At 36.5% G+C, this 18,847-nt stretch overlaps 2 protein-coding genes across 2 annotated transcripts; one reads left to right on the top strand and one right to left on the bottom strand.

Moving 5' to 3' along the window:
- Window positions 1–93: 93 nt before the first annotated feature.
- LOC133335545 (glutamyl aminopeptidase-like) lies at window positions 94–3,725 on the bottom strand. The gene is made up of 10 exons (XM_061543856.1): window positions 3,319–3,725; window positions 2,983–3,130; window positions 2,475–2,916; window positions 2,313–2,410; window positions 1,732–2,021; window positions 1,517–1,660; window positions 1,365–1,450; window positions 886–1,291; window positions 538–816; window positions 94–466 (listed from the first exon to the last, which is right to left on the bottom strand). The coding sequence occupies exons 1-10, from the start codon at window positions 3,723–3,725 to the stop codon at window positions 94–96; spliced, it is 2,673 nt and encodes an 890-aa protein (XP_061399840.1).
- An 11,698-nt stretch (window positions 3,726–15,423) lies between these two features.
- Window positions 15,424–18,652, top strand: LOC133335546 (SLIT-ROBO Rho GTPase-activating protein 1-like). The gene has a single exon (XM_061543857.1). The coding sequence runs from the start codon at window positions 15,450–15,452 to the stop codon at window positions 18,585–18,587; it is 3,138 nt and encodes a 1,045-aa protein (XP_061399841.1). The 5' UTR covers window positions 15,424–15,449; the 3' UTR covers window positions 18,588–18,652.
- The last annotated feature ends 195 nt before the right edge of the window (window positions 18,653–18,847 follow it).

Below are 18,847 nucleotides of genomic sequence, written 5' to 3'. Positions count from 1 at the left end.
AAACATTTTTGGGTCCACTCCTTTATTTAAAAAAATAATCCACTTTACATAACCAATATCAATAATTATACCTTATTTATTTTTAATTCGATTCTATAAATCAGGTTGAGAATCCAACCATTTCCGTATTGGCTCTTGATTCACTTGTAACCATTTAATGTTATTTTTAACCGTTTCCAAAGCTTGTTTGCGGGCAGCAGTACCTGCTCCGGCATCAGGATATTTCTTAAAGAATGCTTCCATTTCTTCTAATTTTGTTTGGGTAGTAAAACGTGATGTTATTGCCGGTATCATGCGACCTAAATAACGTTCATTGATGCCGAATCGTTTCACCAGACTTGGCCAATTTTCACGTACATAATCCCACACCAAGGGTTGTCCTATGGGATTTTCCGAAATATATTGCATGCACGTGAAATAATCTTGGCCACGGACATTGTTTTCATCCCAGGACATGTTGATGAAACTGCAAAAGTAAAATGTGAGAGTATGAATGATGAAATATAAACAATTTAAATTAACGGAATAGTTTCATACCGTTGCAATATCCATGGCTCTTTAATGGCAGCCAATGCCTCCATAAGTTTAGCTTTTTCCTGGGCGTCGGTTTCATTAACAAAAATATCCCAAACTTGATTCCAGTTCTGCTCATTTCCCACACTCTTCATGCCATAGTAATAAACAATGGAACGAATATCGGGATGGGGTCTTTGCGAGGGATTGTTCAGCCAAGTTTTAAAGCGTTTGCCAGCTTCTTCTAAGGCCATCGAATCACCATAATTACATGCCGAATTAAGCACAGTGACACGTAAAAGACTGCAGTTATAAACCATTATTTGTTATGGAATAAATTTGAATTAAAAAAACAAACGTGCATATACATACTTTTGCAAATGATCTGCACTTACTTCCCATGTCACAGATTCACATACATTCTTCAAAAGCAAACGTGCATATTTAACAACTTTACTATAGATATCAGTGGAATAAAGTAAATTCGTTATGTTCTTAAGACGTGATGCGCCCACACTCCAGGGCACATAATCCAATTCCTTTCTCAAATATTTACTCAAATCCAAAGGAATAGTGTAATCTAATTGCCCAGCATCGGCCAGGGCAAAAGCGTCACTAATCAAATGGGCACGATCAGCATTTGTAAAATCACCACGTCGGAATATTAATGTATTGATAAGTGCTTGCCATATATCAAGGGGATAATTGACAAGATAATATCCCACTTGATTTTTATTCAATTTAATCCATTCAATTTCATTGGGAATGTTAAGAGTAACTAGAGAAATAGAAAGGTAATGGGTTATGTCCTCTGCAAGTATGAGTCCAAATTATATTACAAATATACATACCTTCCTGGTCATCATAGTTTAGTATGGTACGTTGAACTTCAGTGTTGGTATTTGTAAAGTAGGTAATGGGTATTGACCAACGATAGCTATAATAAATTTGTTACTTAAATGAATAAAAATACCCTTCCTGGAAACATATCATTGGAACTTACTTGAATGGTGAGTCATCATAGGTACCATTATAATCCTCTGGATTAGCAAAGAAACGTTTTTGTTGTAGTACAAATACATCGCCTTGACGTTTAACTTCGACTACTGGTAAACCCATTTGTTCTGTCCACGTTCTCATAATAAGTCTGCATATAAAATATTATTAAATTATTATCGATGGTGCTAAGCTATTTAAATAAATATTTGTGTCATTTACTTAACACCAAAATCAAATTTCAACGCTTCTATTTCACTCAGGAAATCATTCGTTTCAGCATTTGAATATTTCAATTTGTTCAAATAATTGGTGGTGGCTTGTCGGAATTTCTCAGAACCAACCAAATCCTCCAACATTCGTATTACAGAGGCACCTTTCGAATATGTTATGCTATCAAATAATTCGGTTATTTGATTAGGATTTTCAACAGTCAGGACAATGGGATGAGACGCGAGGGTACTATCTAGTTTCATGACACCGTGCAATTCGGAAATAATAAATTGGTCCAACTACATAAACAAGATAGAATAAAAAACGAAATCGCCGTATAATTTTATATGAATATATGAAATTTCGCTCATTATTTTCTGCTTCATGTTAGTATAGTACTGAATGTGTTAAGGAATGAGGTTATGTTTGGATTGGAATTGGAGACAAATAAGGAGTAAAAATATACATAACAATTTGATATCAAGAATTTAAAATATATCTCATACATTGCTTCTGAGTCTGAGGACGAACATGAAAGTCATTCAAAATGCCACTACTAACATCTGCATACAAAATACACATCTACTTACCATATCCCAATTAGGATGGACATGATTAACACCTTTATATTGAATATGTGTGGCAAATCCCTCATTTAACCACAAATCATTCCACCATTTCATTGTAACTGAAAACAAAATTTTCATATACATATATAGAAAACAATTAGTAATAATAATTAAATTACTTACCCAAATTGCCAAACCACATATGGGCCAATTCATGGGCAACAACTGTGGCCACACGCTGCTGATTAGCACTCGAACTAATTGTCTTATCGTACAACAATGCTGTTTCACGATATGTAACCAAACCCCAATGTTCCATTGCACCCGAGACAAAATCGGGTATAGCAGCCATATCAAGTTTGGGCAAAGGATATGAAACATTAAAATATTCAATATAATATTCAGTTATGCCAACACCCACATTTAAGGCATAATTGACTTTGTCAACTTGGGCCGATGTCGAGAAGACACGCATTTGAAAATCTGCTGCATTTGGCAATATGCCACGTACAGTTTTCTCTTGATGGGCAAAATCCGATATAATAAAACATGCTAAATAGGTGCTCATGGGAACACTATCTTCAAAATTGACCATGGTTAAATTATGTTCAATATCAATTTCGGACTGAAATTAATGAAAATAAAATTTTAGAATATAAAATAAATTAAAAAATATCAGCAATCTAATTACCTTCACATTCATATTGGAAAGGGCATGGTAACCATCACCAGTTGGTCTTACTAGAGTGACAGCAAATCTAGCCTTCATGGAAGGTTCATCAAAACAAGGAAATGCTTGTCGAGCATATGTAGGTTCAAATTTTGATGTAGCTATTGATCTAAAGAAAAAATAAAGTATGATCAGAATCTCCATTTTTATAAATTTCACTGCTTTACAAAATTGTAAAAAAACAATAATAAATCATTGTTATTACGATAACATGATAAGGCGGTATTGGGAAAAACTAAATTGCCAATAAATCATCACAATTGAGAAAACATATATATTATCAGATTGCATACTGACCGTTTGACGTTGCGCACCTTATCCAAATAGGAACTTTGATAGAAGCCAACAATGCGGTCCACTAAAGAACCACTAAATGCCAATTCAATGGAATACGTTCCCTCATCTAAAGGTTCAGCGAATTCCGTTACCCAATATTCAAATTCCGGATGATCGTAGGTCAGCGACGGTGTCACAGTAACCACAGAATTGTCACATATCCGTTGGACATTTTTGGTCTCAACGGTAAGTAGTTTTGAATGCACCGGTATAAACGAGATCGGTTTTAGTATTTGCAGTCTTATTTTAACATTCCCCGAAAATGTTTTATTCAACAAATCCGGCTGCAGTCTTAATTCATAATGTTGGGGAAGTAATTCCTTGGGCAGGCGGAAGGATAATAAATGCTTAATTTTTGATGTGGCCATTATAGGATGGGAGGTGGGAGCTGTCCAAAACTTTGCGTTGTTATCTGACAATGACAATCGGAAACAATGGAATAAAATCGTATCGTAACCGGCAGTTTGAAATTCTTTCTTTGTGAAACACACACACGCACAAAATCTGTTTTTGCGAAAGAAGAATGAAAAGAAATTGATTGATGATTGTCGTGATAAAAACAAAATTGACATAAATCAACACGGTTTGCAAAACCGATATTTTACTAATCGAAATGTTTAGTATATGATTTGTTCCAGAACTATAAGAATTTACTAATTTTACACGATATCATAAAGATAAAAAATTGTATATATATACTGGTGGTCACAACTAAAGCAACTAAAAATTCAATTTTTTTTAAATATAAATATCTTTTTGTTTATTTCTTCAGATTTAAATCGTGTACATTATTTAATGGATAATGGAGTTGTCTTAATTTTTGGTTGGAAAAAACATAAGCAACTCTACAGTACAAACAGATGTCCTATAAAATTTAATTTTATTTTTTTATTTATTCTGACAATATAGCCAACAAGGTAGAGGTGTTCTGAAAACAAATCATAAAAATATATATTAGTTTTATTTAAAGAAGAAATGGAAAATCTCAATAAGCAGCAAATTCTTTAATGTTCTGGAAACGGGCTAGCAACCTCTGTGAGGATTTATTAGACATATATGTAATGGAATTAATAACGTATATCTACTGGATTTCACTACCTTGTAATGCCATGTACAGACGAGGGTCGTTCGCTCTCTCATTCGTTGTTCGACCCTTAATTATGAAGTAATTACTTAGTTCCCCATACAAAATTGTCTGAGCGAACACCGACTTTTGTACGTTGTTCAATTCGAAACACTCTCTGAATAACCAATAAATTTGTCCCATCCCTAACAATTGAGAGTATTTATCGAAAATAAATTAATTTTGACAGCATGAAAATATTTATAAAATTTTCAAACTTTTTCAGAAAAATTAAAAATGATGAATGAAAAGCAATAAATTGTATAGATATTATATATGCAGCACAATGTAAATTTTGTTTTCTACATAATAGAATATGCATTTCTTTTCCCTTGGTTCTAATTAGCGTACAAAACAAGAAACAAATGTGGGGAAACTCAAACAAAAAATTTTCAAAATTTTTAAATGTGACAGTACGTGACATTTGAATTGAGAAAATATAAAAATGTATTAAAAACACACAAATAAGTTGAGATTTCGGTGTAAAAGGAGAAACAAGAAATTTGATAACGAAAACTCTGATGACATGAATTAAGAATAGTGTTGTATGAACGGGTTAATTCATGTATGTAATTCTTGGTCTGTTCCCGTACTGCAAGAATCTACTCGATTTTACTATTTTCTTCGATAGCATAAAGGAAAATTTGTTATCGTAGTACAAAGTAGTAGATTCTTGCAGTACGGAAAAAGGCCATCTGAGAGCGAACTACGTTGTTCGAATGCCCGTCAGAACATAGCATAAATATGCCTTAAGGGAACCCCACCCATTCTCGATTTTAATTTTTCAAGATTTTCAATGGGCTGGTAAATCAATACCAATGATTGTTAAGGTTTGTAACTTTGCACATATATATTTGAAGATTTAAAAGAGAGGAAAAATTATTTACAAAAAATTTTGTAATTGTTTTGTTGTTGTTTTTTGTAATTAAGTAGAAGTCCTTATTTTTGATGGCGGGCATGATAACTCCTCACAGGAACATCGGAATCCGAAAATTCCAACGTTGTTAGAAAGAGTACATGTCTGGCTCTCGTATGAACTAGGATTATTGACTTCGCTCAAAAATTAACAAAATGGCGGACCTTTGAAAAAATATTTTGGGAAATCGCCAATTTTTGACCAAAAACCAAGTTAAAAAAAGGAATATCTTCACCGATTGGCATGGTACAATTATAAAAGGTAACAGCAAATCCCAGCTGATTTGATTCCAACGTAATACTAGTGTCAATATGAATTTGACAAATTATGTTTTTAAAAATCACCCAACAGGAAAATTGGGAACGCATACAATTTGAAATTGTTCTTTATTAAATGTGCTCCCGTATTTAATTTACTCAATCTGCCTGCTGGGAAAGTTTGAGGAAGCAAATCTTTCTTCAAGGAATAACTCGCTATTCCCAGCATTTTCATATGAGTTACACATATATATAGCAATGGCTCAATTATAGGAAAGATGTGGAAGCGATAGAAATATAAATTTGATAGATTTTCATTCATGTTTTTCAATTTTTATTTTGAGGATTCGAAAATATTTCATTTTTAAAATAAAAAAAATTTGATGATAATTTGTTTGTTTGTTTACATTTTTCTGTCAAATGAGTTGACACTAGTAGAACTTGCAACAACAAATTTCCATGTGGTTGTTGTATCGTTTTTTGTACAACAACACTTGCTGTTACCTTCTATTATTATACCATGACCGATTGGCTTTATCCTAGTACATACGATAGCTATACACTCACAGAGAAACGTGTAAAAATTTGGAATCGATTGGGTTATTAGTTTTTGAGTTATCGTGCCCGCCATTCACAAAAGAGAAAAACGCGTTTAAAGTTTGAGAAGCCCTTTAGCCGTGACTTGATGCTGACACAATAAATCGCCTATATCTTCAAGAGTTCTTGAGATTTTCACTTGAAAATTTGTAAAAAAATTTGGGACATTCTTGAATTAGTGTAGATTCGAATTAAATCAAAAAAAAAAAAAAAAAAAAAAAATTGACCCCGAGAATGGGGGGGTCCCCTTAATGGGCGTATTCATTTCGATTAAAATATTAGTCAAAAATCGACGTACTTCTACCTATTTCATGGGCAACGCCGCCAACAACCAGTAATTTTATGACTTCCTGTTTAGTGTCATTTAGAGAATCTTAATAGTAGGGAGATATGTAGTCGTGAGTAAAAGTCGACTTTTAGAATATTCCACTTTTGCCTTTGACTAAAAAAATTGACTTTTTGATCTTTTGATTTTGTCAAATCAATATCGATTTCGAGATTTTCGACGTAGTCGACATGTATATATTACAATGCCGTCACTCATTAACAATATGGCTCGGTTCTCTGACTGCAGCTGCTGTGAGTGTGTGTGTTGTAAACAACACGGTTTCCTTTAGTCTCCATCCCACCTCATTCGTAAACTTTTCGGTTGTCCCACTTTGAGTTCATCTTTATCGGCCATTTTGTCTTCTCCGCCCATTCGTTAGCAGGTGGAACGTTTTTGAATTTGTCTTGTTCTTCAGTCGTTGAAAAGTCCAGAACAAAGAAGGTTGTGTTCGTCGAGCGTTTTTGTTTTAAATTAATTTAAATAAAATGCATCCGTACTAACAAATAGTTGTAATAAAAGTGAACAAAAATAATAAACGAATTAAGAATCCACTACAATATACAAACAAAATTACGAAAAGAAGAATTAGAGAATTAAAGGAAAAGAAAAAAGGTGCTTTTACTGTGAAATATCTAAATATCCACACTACACAACCAACCACATATAAAATACATACACATAAAATCAAAAAAGCAAGCAGTAGCAAGAAGAAATATGTACATAAAGAGATCGCACAAAAGAAACATATAAACGTTCGTTCCTCGTACATTGGTCGGTCGTTCGGTCGTGGTTCTCGCAGGCTAGCCTATTATTATTAAAAGTTTAAAACAAAAAGAATCAAAATTTGCTAAAATATATGTTCTTGTTCTTCTTCGACTTCTTTGCAAATGTTTAAAACAATGGTAACAATAATTGTTTTGTTGTTGCCGTTGTGAAGAAGTAATGTGGTGTGTAACCGAAGTTGTCGACGTCTGTGTTAATGCTTTCTTTAGAATTGCCAGATAACTAAGTGAAGCAACAGCGAACTTGCCGCAAAAAGTAACAAGAAAATATAGTTAAAAAAAAAATAAAAGTTGTTGTAAGCAGTAGCATAAACAACAATCAAAATACAACAAACATTGGATGGCAGTAGCAGTTGCAGCAGGAAGCAAGCGAACGTTATCGATATCAGCAACGGCAGTAGCGGTAGCAGCTGCAGCAACAACAACGACGACTAAACAACAACAACAATAATTTGTTGATAGCTTAAACAATTTTTTAAGCAAAGCTCTCATCCCCAAGGAGGTAAATATAGACAAGCGCCGCCGAACTGTTCTCAGCTGCGCTGCGCCGCGCCTCGAACAACATACAAAAAGGAAGACGACGAAGAAAAGAACACAAAAAACAAATGTAAAAAAGAAAGATATGAAACCACAACAGACTCCTCCTAAATTCATTGTCGTTGTTCGTGGTGTGGTGGTGGTGGCTGGCTGGATGGATGGATGGCGAAAAAAGTGCACATATTTTTCAGTACAAAATTCAATGATTCCATTTCCAATCTCAAGTGGCTTAACCGCCTGACTTATTTAAATGTAGATGGATGCTGGATGATGTTGTTGATGGTTGGCCTTTAGTTGTGGTGTGTGGGGGATAGTTCGAATGACGACGATGGTGCTGATGATGATGTGTGGAATAAACACATGAACGGGGAAATGCCAACCATTTGTTCTGTTCTTCGTTCATGTGGCTGCTGGGCTGGTGTCGGCGTAGCTGTGTAGTAATAATCAATGTGTAGAATATCAAAGGAGATGGCGGAGAAACATGTGTTGTGTTATTTTTGTTATTTTGCTTGCCTATGTTTGTGTTTACTTTTTCTTTTCTTCTGTGTTTCGATTTCATGTCCCACACCCTCAACCTCAACCCCACATCCATCAGCAGCAGCCATAGTTGCTAGCTTGCTTTGCTCTCTATAGTTGTGTACTCTTCTGCTCGCACATTTTCAAGTATTTATTGCCTATTATCGAAGGTAAGTGGCTGAAGGTCCCCTTCGAGTGGCTGCTACAAACAACAACAAGAGTAGCAACAACAACATTAATAATAATAAATTTCTATAATCGCCTATATTTCCTGATATGGAAAGGGCGGACAGTGGTCTTGCTATAATGTGTATCTTCAATATTGTTTTCATTCATGGAATCATTTCGAGAGTTATCATAATCGAACATATGTGCGAAGATGACTCCTCACTACGCCGCCACCTCCTACTTCTCATCCTTCTTCTCTCAAGGAGCATTGTGGATTTGTGTCGGTATACTAAAAACTATGGAACTGAAGCAGAAGACGACGGCTACGACGACGAAATACATGCATATATAAGTATGTAGTAAATAATGTGTATGTATATACCTGTGTGCTCCAAAACGTACGTACCCACCGTCCATAGTCGCTGTTGCCGTCGTCTTCGTTGACGTCGTCATTTCAGTTGTATGGGATACTACGTACAAACATATGATGCAAAATAGCTAGTGAGGCTGGCCGATGATGATGTTGAAGAGATGAAATTGGATTTACACAATCCAAAATGTGAAAAACACCAACAATAAACATATGCACGTTTATTTTAATTATTTTAAACAATTTGTGGTTTGGCGCTTATTTGCCCTGGTTTAACACAACAATCGCAGCAATGTACACACTCATGTGTGTGTTTTCGTATGTTTACACAATTATCCAGACGTCATACGGTCGGTCTCCCTTGGTCAGTCATAATAGCAATAATTTCACAATTACAATTATCAAGTTTTTGCTTTCAGTTCTAGATCTTCATTCATAAAATCCTAATTCGATAGAAACAAAAACACATATCCAAAAAAGCAGCAACAACAAATATGGACTGCCTGTGCCAGCCTTCCTCTATTAAATTAATTCAATACACCACAGTGTTTTTGTTCTCTTTTCCTTGTGGTGCAAACACAAACATTCCACATCATTTGCTGCTGCACACAACTATTGTCACAGGCTTATCCAGTGAAAAAGATGTGGTGGCGGTTCCAAACAATTGTGCAAATTACTGCGACAACAGCAGCGACTAATACTTTTTGCTGTTGTTTTTGTTATTGCTGCCGCTACAGGCAGCCTGCTCCAGTACACACACAACATTTAACCGGCAACTGCTGTCAGCTTTGTTTGTGTATTTATGTATGTAGGCGAATTGATATGACGTTTAACGGTCTTTATCAATTGTCGCAAATGGGATATTTAATAATTCATTTAACAAAAAAATATGTATGTATATATACATATGAGTGTGTACGTACATATATTTCTTTTTATCAAACTATTATTTTTAATAGAAAATGCGAAATAAGTAAAAGAAAGGGTTTTATGCTAGATTGAAGTTCTAAATAGTTTTGTATATCCAGACTTAACAGACAATCTAATTTAAAATTGGATTAACTTCAGCTATTTTCAAAATATACTTAATTTTTGCAAATTAAACATGTACGTATGTACATATGTTTGTTTATTGCCATTTAACACAAAACCATTTTTAACAAATTTTGTATTTATTTTCAGTAAAATGACGTAGAAACCAAATCTGAAAACAACAACAGCAATTTGTTATTGTAATAAAAAATTTGTTATTGTTCATTCCCTAAAATACGACTACTTGGCAGGCCATATGTAAACACCTGTAAAATAAAAAATATTACAATTACAAATTGACTATTTTTCTTAAAATAATGCAATGATTCAAAATGGAGATAGAGAGATTTCATCGTATTTGTCCATCGGCGTATGTTTCAGATTCTTGAGTATTACTTTTTATACCCTACAGAACTAAGTTAATTATTTGTCGGTTTTTCTGGTCGCTCCAAAGGCCGCAATTATGGCCCTAACATCGCGAAATTTTACATGTAGAAGGAGATCGGGCCACAGAATAAGCCTGCTTCTTTTGATAAATTATATATTTACTTTTGAAGGACATAGACCCGAGAAGTTCATAGAATATCCAGGAGGAGTGGTTGACCTTTAAATTGATACCAATTATATTGTTGTATGTACTCGGATGTGGGAGTTACATTTAAATATAGCGCTGATCACTTTGAAAATTTCCACAAAGTTCCAGTTATGCTCAAGGGTAACGTCTATATGATGAAATGGACCGAAAACTTAATTTTCGTGTTTTTTTCCGAGTCGACATGTAGGCCATAATTATAAGCCGAACATCACAACACAAACTACGATGAAGGGAATATGGACAAGTAATTAGAAGGATTGTGTTGAATATTAGTTGACATCTAACTATGCAAGAGGGTGCAAATATCACGAAATATTGTCAAGGCTCGGAACAAACATCCGCAGAAAGTAAGAGTTCCGTGGTAGTTGTGTAGGGTATCGTATGGTCGGCCCCATCTGACTATACTGCTCCGCTCACTGTTTTTAAGATTATGTCGCATTACCGCGTTGGATACTATATTTGTTTTAAAAATACAATGGTTAACGTTTAGATAAAAGCGTATTCAATTCAGTAAGATATAACGACATAACGGGTATAACGGCAACAACCAAAAGACCCGATAGAAATTCTGTCCTTAATATTATTTCGTTGATATATCGACATATCGCTTATTGCGACCAATTTACGTGTTTCCTTAACCGTCATTATAATTATATAGTTCATAGAATTGAATAATATCGTCTTTTAGGGACTGTTTGTAATATTTTTGTTGTGGTAGCACATCTATACATATTTGTTGTGTTTTCATTTCGATCCGACTCCTCCTGTTTCAAGATTCAAAAGGAATATAATCTGAATCGTCTCCAACTAAAGATCTGTTGGAGTCAAATGAGCAACATATCCTATGGTTCAAGTCTACATATAGTATGGTATTTGATTGTCAATTTGGGCCCGATACGAATTGAGACGGCTGCAGAGTCCTGATCTTAATTGGACTAATGTCGTTTGTTTAGGCATCTCTCTGCATTCCCGTGGTATTGGTCTATAGCCTGGGTCACTGTTTTCTTAAGAATTCCAAGAATAAGAATTCTAATAATAATAATAAAAAATGCATAGATACTTGTGTCACAGTCCTCGGGACTGCATTCTGACAGGTAAGATATGCGTACCGCTCTGTCATCAAGCCAGAAGCTGTGGCGACTTGAGGTCTTATTCCTGACATGTGAGGTCGTCTCCCCGTCACGTTTTCGAAAATTTATTTTATTTAATATGAACCTATACCTTCTTAAGACCGTTTCCTTAAAATTTCAAGTGAAAATCTCAACTACTCTGAAGATCTAGTCAATACACTTTTGGGTAGTTTGTGATCGAAATTTCCTTTGTCTATTTGGTGAATATTGGGCATGTGTATATCTTCATAAGCCTACAATCATCCTCATACATCTCAATGCCGGCAGGTGGTTGTGGAATTTCAGAAAGGCAGAGGTTCTGAAGATTTGAACACAAGTCACACACCTTCGCTTCTAGTGATATTCTTCCGAAACACGTTGCAACAATCGCTATATTACAAGTTTCTGGGATTTATTCCGTATCCCATCATACTTCACTTACAAAAACGAAGTTACACGGTAAAATGTTGTTTTTCAAAACCAAAGCCGGGTGTCCTTTCCGTCGCGGACCAAAAGGGTTCGGGCAAGACATCCCTCTCCTAGATTTAAATAGTACGGCACTGACATGTAGGAGTTGGGGTGGCAGCCCCTAGTCCAAATAAATCATTTTCATTGTTGATTAGTGTTGAAACCTTTCTGCATTTACACAATAAGCTAATGTTATAGTCGTATGTTGTGTTAGTGAAGGGCAGGTAGGGCATAGCTACCTGAAATATTTGTAATGATATTTCAAATACAATTTAAATGAAAACCATTCCACAGCATTCGTCTGGAAGAAATTACTATGTAATGGATAAAACAAACATTTCGTGGCAATACCTACTCGATTTTGGAAATAAATCATAACATGTCATACATTTTCGCATTTTTTATTGAGTATTGGAAAATTGCAAATAATTTTGCGTATATTTATTTTACGAGGGCAGTTCGGAAAGTTCTTAGCTTAGCAGAAAAAGCGCGGTATAAACAAAAAAAATTAAGTGTATTGGAAACTTCCATCTCTGTTATGAACACAGAGACACATTTTGTTTCGATCTGGCAACTCCTTCATAAAGAAACTGGTGTTCAAAAAAGACACATCCGCATTTTTTTACAATGAAATCCCGCATTTCTAATGTTTCCATTGTAAAAAATTGCGGATGCATCTTTATTGAACACCTGTTTTTATATAAAGGAGTTGTCAGATCGAAAATGTTGTTTCGATCTGGCAACAATTTTGAACTGATTTAAGCACTCGAAAGTTGCTCAAAGTTTGCGGCATGTGATGAAGTATGCTACAGTAGCTTTATGATCAATTCATTGCCAGTTTAGAATCTTGGATTACGACAGGTACTAGATTACCAAAATTGTATCATTATTTTATTTGCACAGTGTCGAATGTTTTTAGAAATCGACATTTTATAAAACAATTTTTGTATAAATAATAAACAAAACGTTTGTCATAAATTTTTTTTAATTCCACGTAATGTCTATATTAGAACCTACGAAGGTATACATATATTTATTTATTAATAGTAATTTCAATGTCCCATGATCGCATCATTCAATTAACCATATAAAATGTATTTATTTATAATAAATGTAACAATTCTACAACATGAATAAGAAAAAAAATTTGCCCCATCTTAATAATAGAGGTTCTAAAATCGAAGCCACAACATCATCATTTGAACCAAATGACACAATATAACAATAAAAAGTTATTAGTTGTTATTTTTGAACTGTATGCTTAGTGTTATCATTGTACGTAAGGAATTTCACTTGTTATCAAAAAAAAAAAAAAAAAAAAACTTATTGACAAGTAATAATTTGGGATTTATCAAATTTTGTTTATTGTTGTGGAATGTTTTGGATGAATAACACAGTGAAAATAATATTATTGTAGTTCGGTAGATATATTGATGAAATCAAAAAGTCCTGTATTCAATACATTTTCACTAATATCCAATCTGTGAAGTTTATCAGTTTGTAAATATATTTGTATTATTCATGAGAAAAGAGATGTAGTTGTTATTGTCATAATGTCACATAACCGCCAAAACCACAAATCTAACGCTATAAATGTTGACAGTGAGTTGTTTTCTTCAAACCGCAAAGATTTTGTCAGTAATATAGATCTGTGTGTAATGTGGATAATAAAAAAACAACAACAAAAATTTCCCATTAGACAAGTACAAATAATAGGCTGAATTTTAGAACAATTAAAAATGAACACCCTAATTCACCCTAATTATATGAAAAAAAAAACTTGAAAAGGTCTTTCAGGTGGTCCACGATGGAATATATTTTTTGTCCACGACAAGACATATGATTGCCTGTCTACATCTGATATTTTCATTGGAAAGTTGAACATGTTTTAGCATCTACGTACCCAGTACGTACGACCATGTGTTGTGTTGGTCTACGATCAAATATATTACGACGCTTAGGCAACATTGTCTTAAACTGTTGCATCTGATATTTGACATCTGCCGCAATCTGATATTTTTTAGCAGAAACATACTCCGTATGGTGTGACGTACCACCATGTGTTGTGTTAACTCGTAAACATTTCCATACGTTAAAATCCACGAGTATAACGGCAAAATACTGTAGCCAAAGTTGACATTATTCGAAAATAGATTGCCTAATGTTGTTATATACCCAAGCTAGTAATCTAAAAATCCCATTATTTTTAATGGTTATTTTTACACATATTATGATCAGCACATGCCACTGTTTTAAAATTAACTCCCTTTTTATCTATAAAATACTTAAGGAAATGGAAATTTTCTTTTACTTTCGACAGAACAAAAAAAAAAAAAAAAAAAACAATAAAACTAATTTGATGTGCTCCTCTATTTTACGCCCTCCTCCCTCTCTCTTCCTCCCCCATTATTCTGAAACAATTGGTTATGTCTTTTATTACATGTCTTCCATTCCATGTGTTAAGCCTACTACTTATTTGAATAGATAAGTTTCAATAAATCACATTAACAGGAATTACATAAAGCAAGAGCAACGACAAAAAACATACAAACTTCCTCCCCGCCAACCCAATCTGTTCTCGGTATGGATATGAATGCAACGGCACGACTTTACACCAACCCAGCAAGCATTTAGACAGACAGTTGGCATTTAAATCAGCAGTGGCTGGCTGACTGACTGGATGGCTATAAACGACGACAATGTCCAAACGTGAACACAAACAAACAATCACACACACAGCATACAGTTGGCTAACTAACTGAACTCATGAATGCTTTTATTCGTCCGTCCATTCATCCATTTAATCCAACCACCACCCTTTATTCTACCTATAAAGAATACAAAAGAACAAGCTGAAAAAGTTGACCATATCAAGCGGCAAAAATTTATCTATTTTTTTCCTTTATGTTTAATTTCAGAGTTCCAGCAACAGAAAGAATAGCATAGCAGCAAACAACGACGACGAGAACAGGCCACCACAAGAATGAGAAAATAAAAACAAAACTAAAAAAGTGGCAAAGCAAGCATTAAGAATCAGCCAGCAGACGGTTGGACTTATTCAACAGTCAGCCAAGCAGTCAACTATCGCAGCAGCGCCTGGCAGGCAGGCAATCAACACCAATAAACAAAAAACCAAAACCAGGAGCGTTTAGTGTAACTGAAACTTACAAGAAGAAATAAAACGAAGGAAGACAAAGAACAACACGAAGCATTTAAACAAAGCAGCGAGGTAAAGCAAAGCGAAAAAGTGCCCACAAAAGATCATCAACCACATCAGCAACAGCAGCCACAAACATGGACGAAAACGAACAAGAATTAAAAAGTCCCATGAAACGAGTTGGATCCACCCGCAAGGTGTTTCTATTCAATAACATACGACAGCAATTAAACGAACACTTACGATGCCTAGATGGTCGTGTCGAATCCCAAGTATCCCTAATACAAGAGCTGCAAGATCTCTTTCGACGAAGGGGTGAACTGGAACTGGAATACAGTAAAAATTTAGATAAGTTAGTGCGTAGCCTACAGGCGCGACACAAGGAACAGAAACAAAAACGCGAACAGTGGCATATATTTTCGGCATTTGCCTCATGGTCCCACCTATTGGAACAGACACAGTCGCTGAGCAAAGATCATGCCACCTTGTCCGAATTGTATTCGGTAAATATTGTGTCGTCGCTACAGACCACCATAGAGGATGTCCAAAGGATATATAAGAAATGTCGTTCCATTGGGTACGATATACACGAAGAAATCCTACGGGTGTTGGAAGAGTTATATGCCACAATGAAAACATACCAGAAATACGAAGCCGAGTGGAAGGCGGCCGAGGTCAAGCTGATGACAGCCGAAGCCCAGCAACAAAAATTGGAACAGACCATACAAAAGGAGAAGCTGCGCAGCAGTAAAAAATACCGCATGATCGAAAAGGAGATACTCAAACGCCGTACCAAATACTCAGATGCTCGCATGAAGGCGTTGAAGGCTAAAAACGAATATCAGCTGTGTTTGGAATCATCGAATACCACCATACATAAATATTTCATCGACGATCTGAGCGATCTTATCGACTGCATGGATTTGGGTTTCAGTTCGATGATATCGCGTTGCCTGGTCATGCATGTCACCGCCGATCAGGGACGAGCCCGTGCCATTTTGAGCCAGGCCGATAATCTAGCTCATGTCATACACCTAATCGATAGCCAGCAGGACAAACAGAAATTCATGGAACAGTATCATGCAGCGTTTATGATACCCAAACGTTTCGAATTCCAGGGACAATTCAGCAATGACTTGCTGGAGCAAAGTGTCCAGAAGGAGTTGTATGTCGATATGGAGACCCGTCTGCAAGTGATTGGCCAAAGGCTGAATTCGCTGCGCACGGAGTCCGAGGAGATTTGGAAGACTTTGGAAACGGCCGAGGTCAAGTTGCTGGAGCATTTCAACAGCAAGGACTGTGATGTTAGCCCTGCCTTTGTGGAGCATAATAAGAGCCTTTTACAAAAGGGCGGTCCCTCGATGGCCTTCAATCCCAAACTGAAGGCCGAGAAGGAGGAAGTCGAAGACTTCTATATAAATAAGATACGTGAATATATACGTGGTACATCGCGCATAGCGCGTCTAGATGCTAAGGCCAAGTATCTGAGGGAGATGCTGATTACGGACAATAATGCCGCATTCACCAGGGAAATCCTCGATCACCCCATCAACAGTAAACGCAAGAGAATAGGTCGCAAAAACCAATCGGGAAGACCCAAGCTATTTGGCGGTTCCCTCGAGGAGTACTTGGAAAACACTGGAGAAGAGATACCATTAATTTTAAGAAGTTGTATACGTGTCATAAATCTGTATGGTTTACACCACCAGGGCATATTCCGTGTGTCGGGTTCTCAGGTGGAAATCACCAACTTCAGAGAAGCCTTTGAACGCGGTGAGGATCCGTTGGCCGATACCACAGATGCTTCCGATATTAATTCAGTGGCTGGTGTTTTGAAACTCTATCTGAGAGAACTGAGGGTGCCACTCTTTCCGAAATTCTATTTTGAGAGTTTCATTTCCATAGCGGAAATGCAGACCAAAGCCGAAATGGTCAAAGGAATCAGACAGTTCTTGCAAAATCTGCCCAACTCGGTGGTCATTGTCATCCGCTATCTGTTCTCCTTTCTCAACCATCTCTCCGAGTATGCCGACGAGAATATGATGGACGCGTATAATTTGGCCATTTGCTTCGGACCCACCCTGATGCCAGCTCCCGAGGACAAGGACCAGGTGCAGTATCAGAATCAAGTAAACGAACTAATCAAAAATATGATTATCTATCACGAGGAACTGTTCCCCAAGGAGTTGGGCGGATGCGAATACGAGAAATACATTTCCCCACATACGCTCGATATGGACGTGGGTGATTCACCTTCCGAGGTGTTGACCGAAGATCCCGAATCAGATGCCTATCCCTCCGAAGATGAGTCTGAAGTTCTGGAAGCTGTGGCCCAGTTTGATTTCAATGCACGCTCCAGCCGGGAGCTGTCGCTGACAAAAGGTGATTGTATTATTTTGCGCAAACAGGTGTCGAACGACTGGTGGCAGGGCACGGTAAATGGCAAAGAGGGCCTAGTGCCCGACAAATACATATCGCTCAAACTCAAAGATGAAGTTCGTCTGCCCGCACAAAATTCACAATCTATGGAACATTTGTACTTAGAGAATTCATGCTCTTCATCAACTTCAATGTTAGTAGACAATAAAGATATCGCAAAGTATGTTGTCAATGATGTTTATTTTAACCACGCTGGTGGCGGTGGTGGTGGCAGTGTTAGTGGTAACTCAGCCTTTAATAACACCTCTGGTGCCGCAGCGACTGCTACTGCATCGGCGCCTGCTTCGATCAGTGTGCTGGGTGGCAGTAGTAGTTGCCTGGGTCTGGGTTTGGCCCCCCATAACAATGGCAACGGTACAGCGGGTGCTATTTATGCTGTGCCGCATCAACGCAAAACCAGTACTGGCAGTGGCAATGGATCGCTCGGAGGTGCTAGTACTAGTGGTGGTGGTGGTATTGGCTTTGGCTCATCATCCAATGCTTCTGGCGATTCCTCATCCTATTCGTGTACAGATGGTAATGCTTATGCTGTCACCAGCGAAGTTCATTTATTTAAGCACTTTGCCTCCTCCCCCTCACCCCATTCTAATGCCACCAATACTAACACGTCTTCTACTACTACTCCCACGGCTATCACCTCTACAACTCCTCCCCCTCTACCCACTAGTGGTCCTAATTTTACATCAACGCCTCCACCAATTAACCACTCATCATTAATGAAGCTATTGAAGAATCACAGCAAACAATATCACGATGAGCCACATTCCTTTGAGAATGCCATCGAATTTCAAAACGCTTATGATGAACAGGTGGAAAAATTCGAAACGACTGTATAGAGATAAGTTAATGCGGCGCACAAAGAGCGCAAGCGCACATACACAGGCTAAAAACGCACATACACACACACGCAGCAAATGCACAGACACACACAACACAAATGATTATATAAATTGTGAGTACCCGACAAAAAACAAAAAAAAAAAACTACTACAATACCGCATACGTGAAGTGTCAGTCAGACAGACGCACAAAATACACCACACTCAGTCACAAGAAATCAAGTAGAAGAAGTATAATAAAAAGAGAATAAGGAAAA

This window comes from Musca vetustissima, unplaced genomic scaffold (genome assembly GCF_032173495.1).
Source record: "Musca vetustissima isolate MV318-11 ecotype Yass unplaced genomic scaffold, APGP_CSIRO_Mvet_v1 utg15158, whole genome shotgun sequence".
NCBI classification, from domain to species: domain Eukaryota; kingdom Metazoa; phylum Arthropoda; class Insecta; order Diptera; family Muscidae; genus Musca; species Musca vetustissima.
Note: the sequence above shows the minus strand (reverse complement) of the source record. Positions and strands in the feature narration are given on the sequence as shown.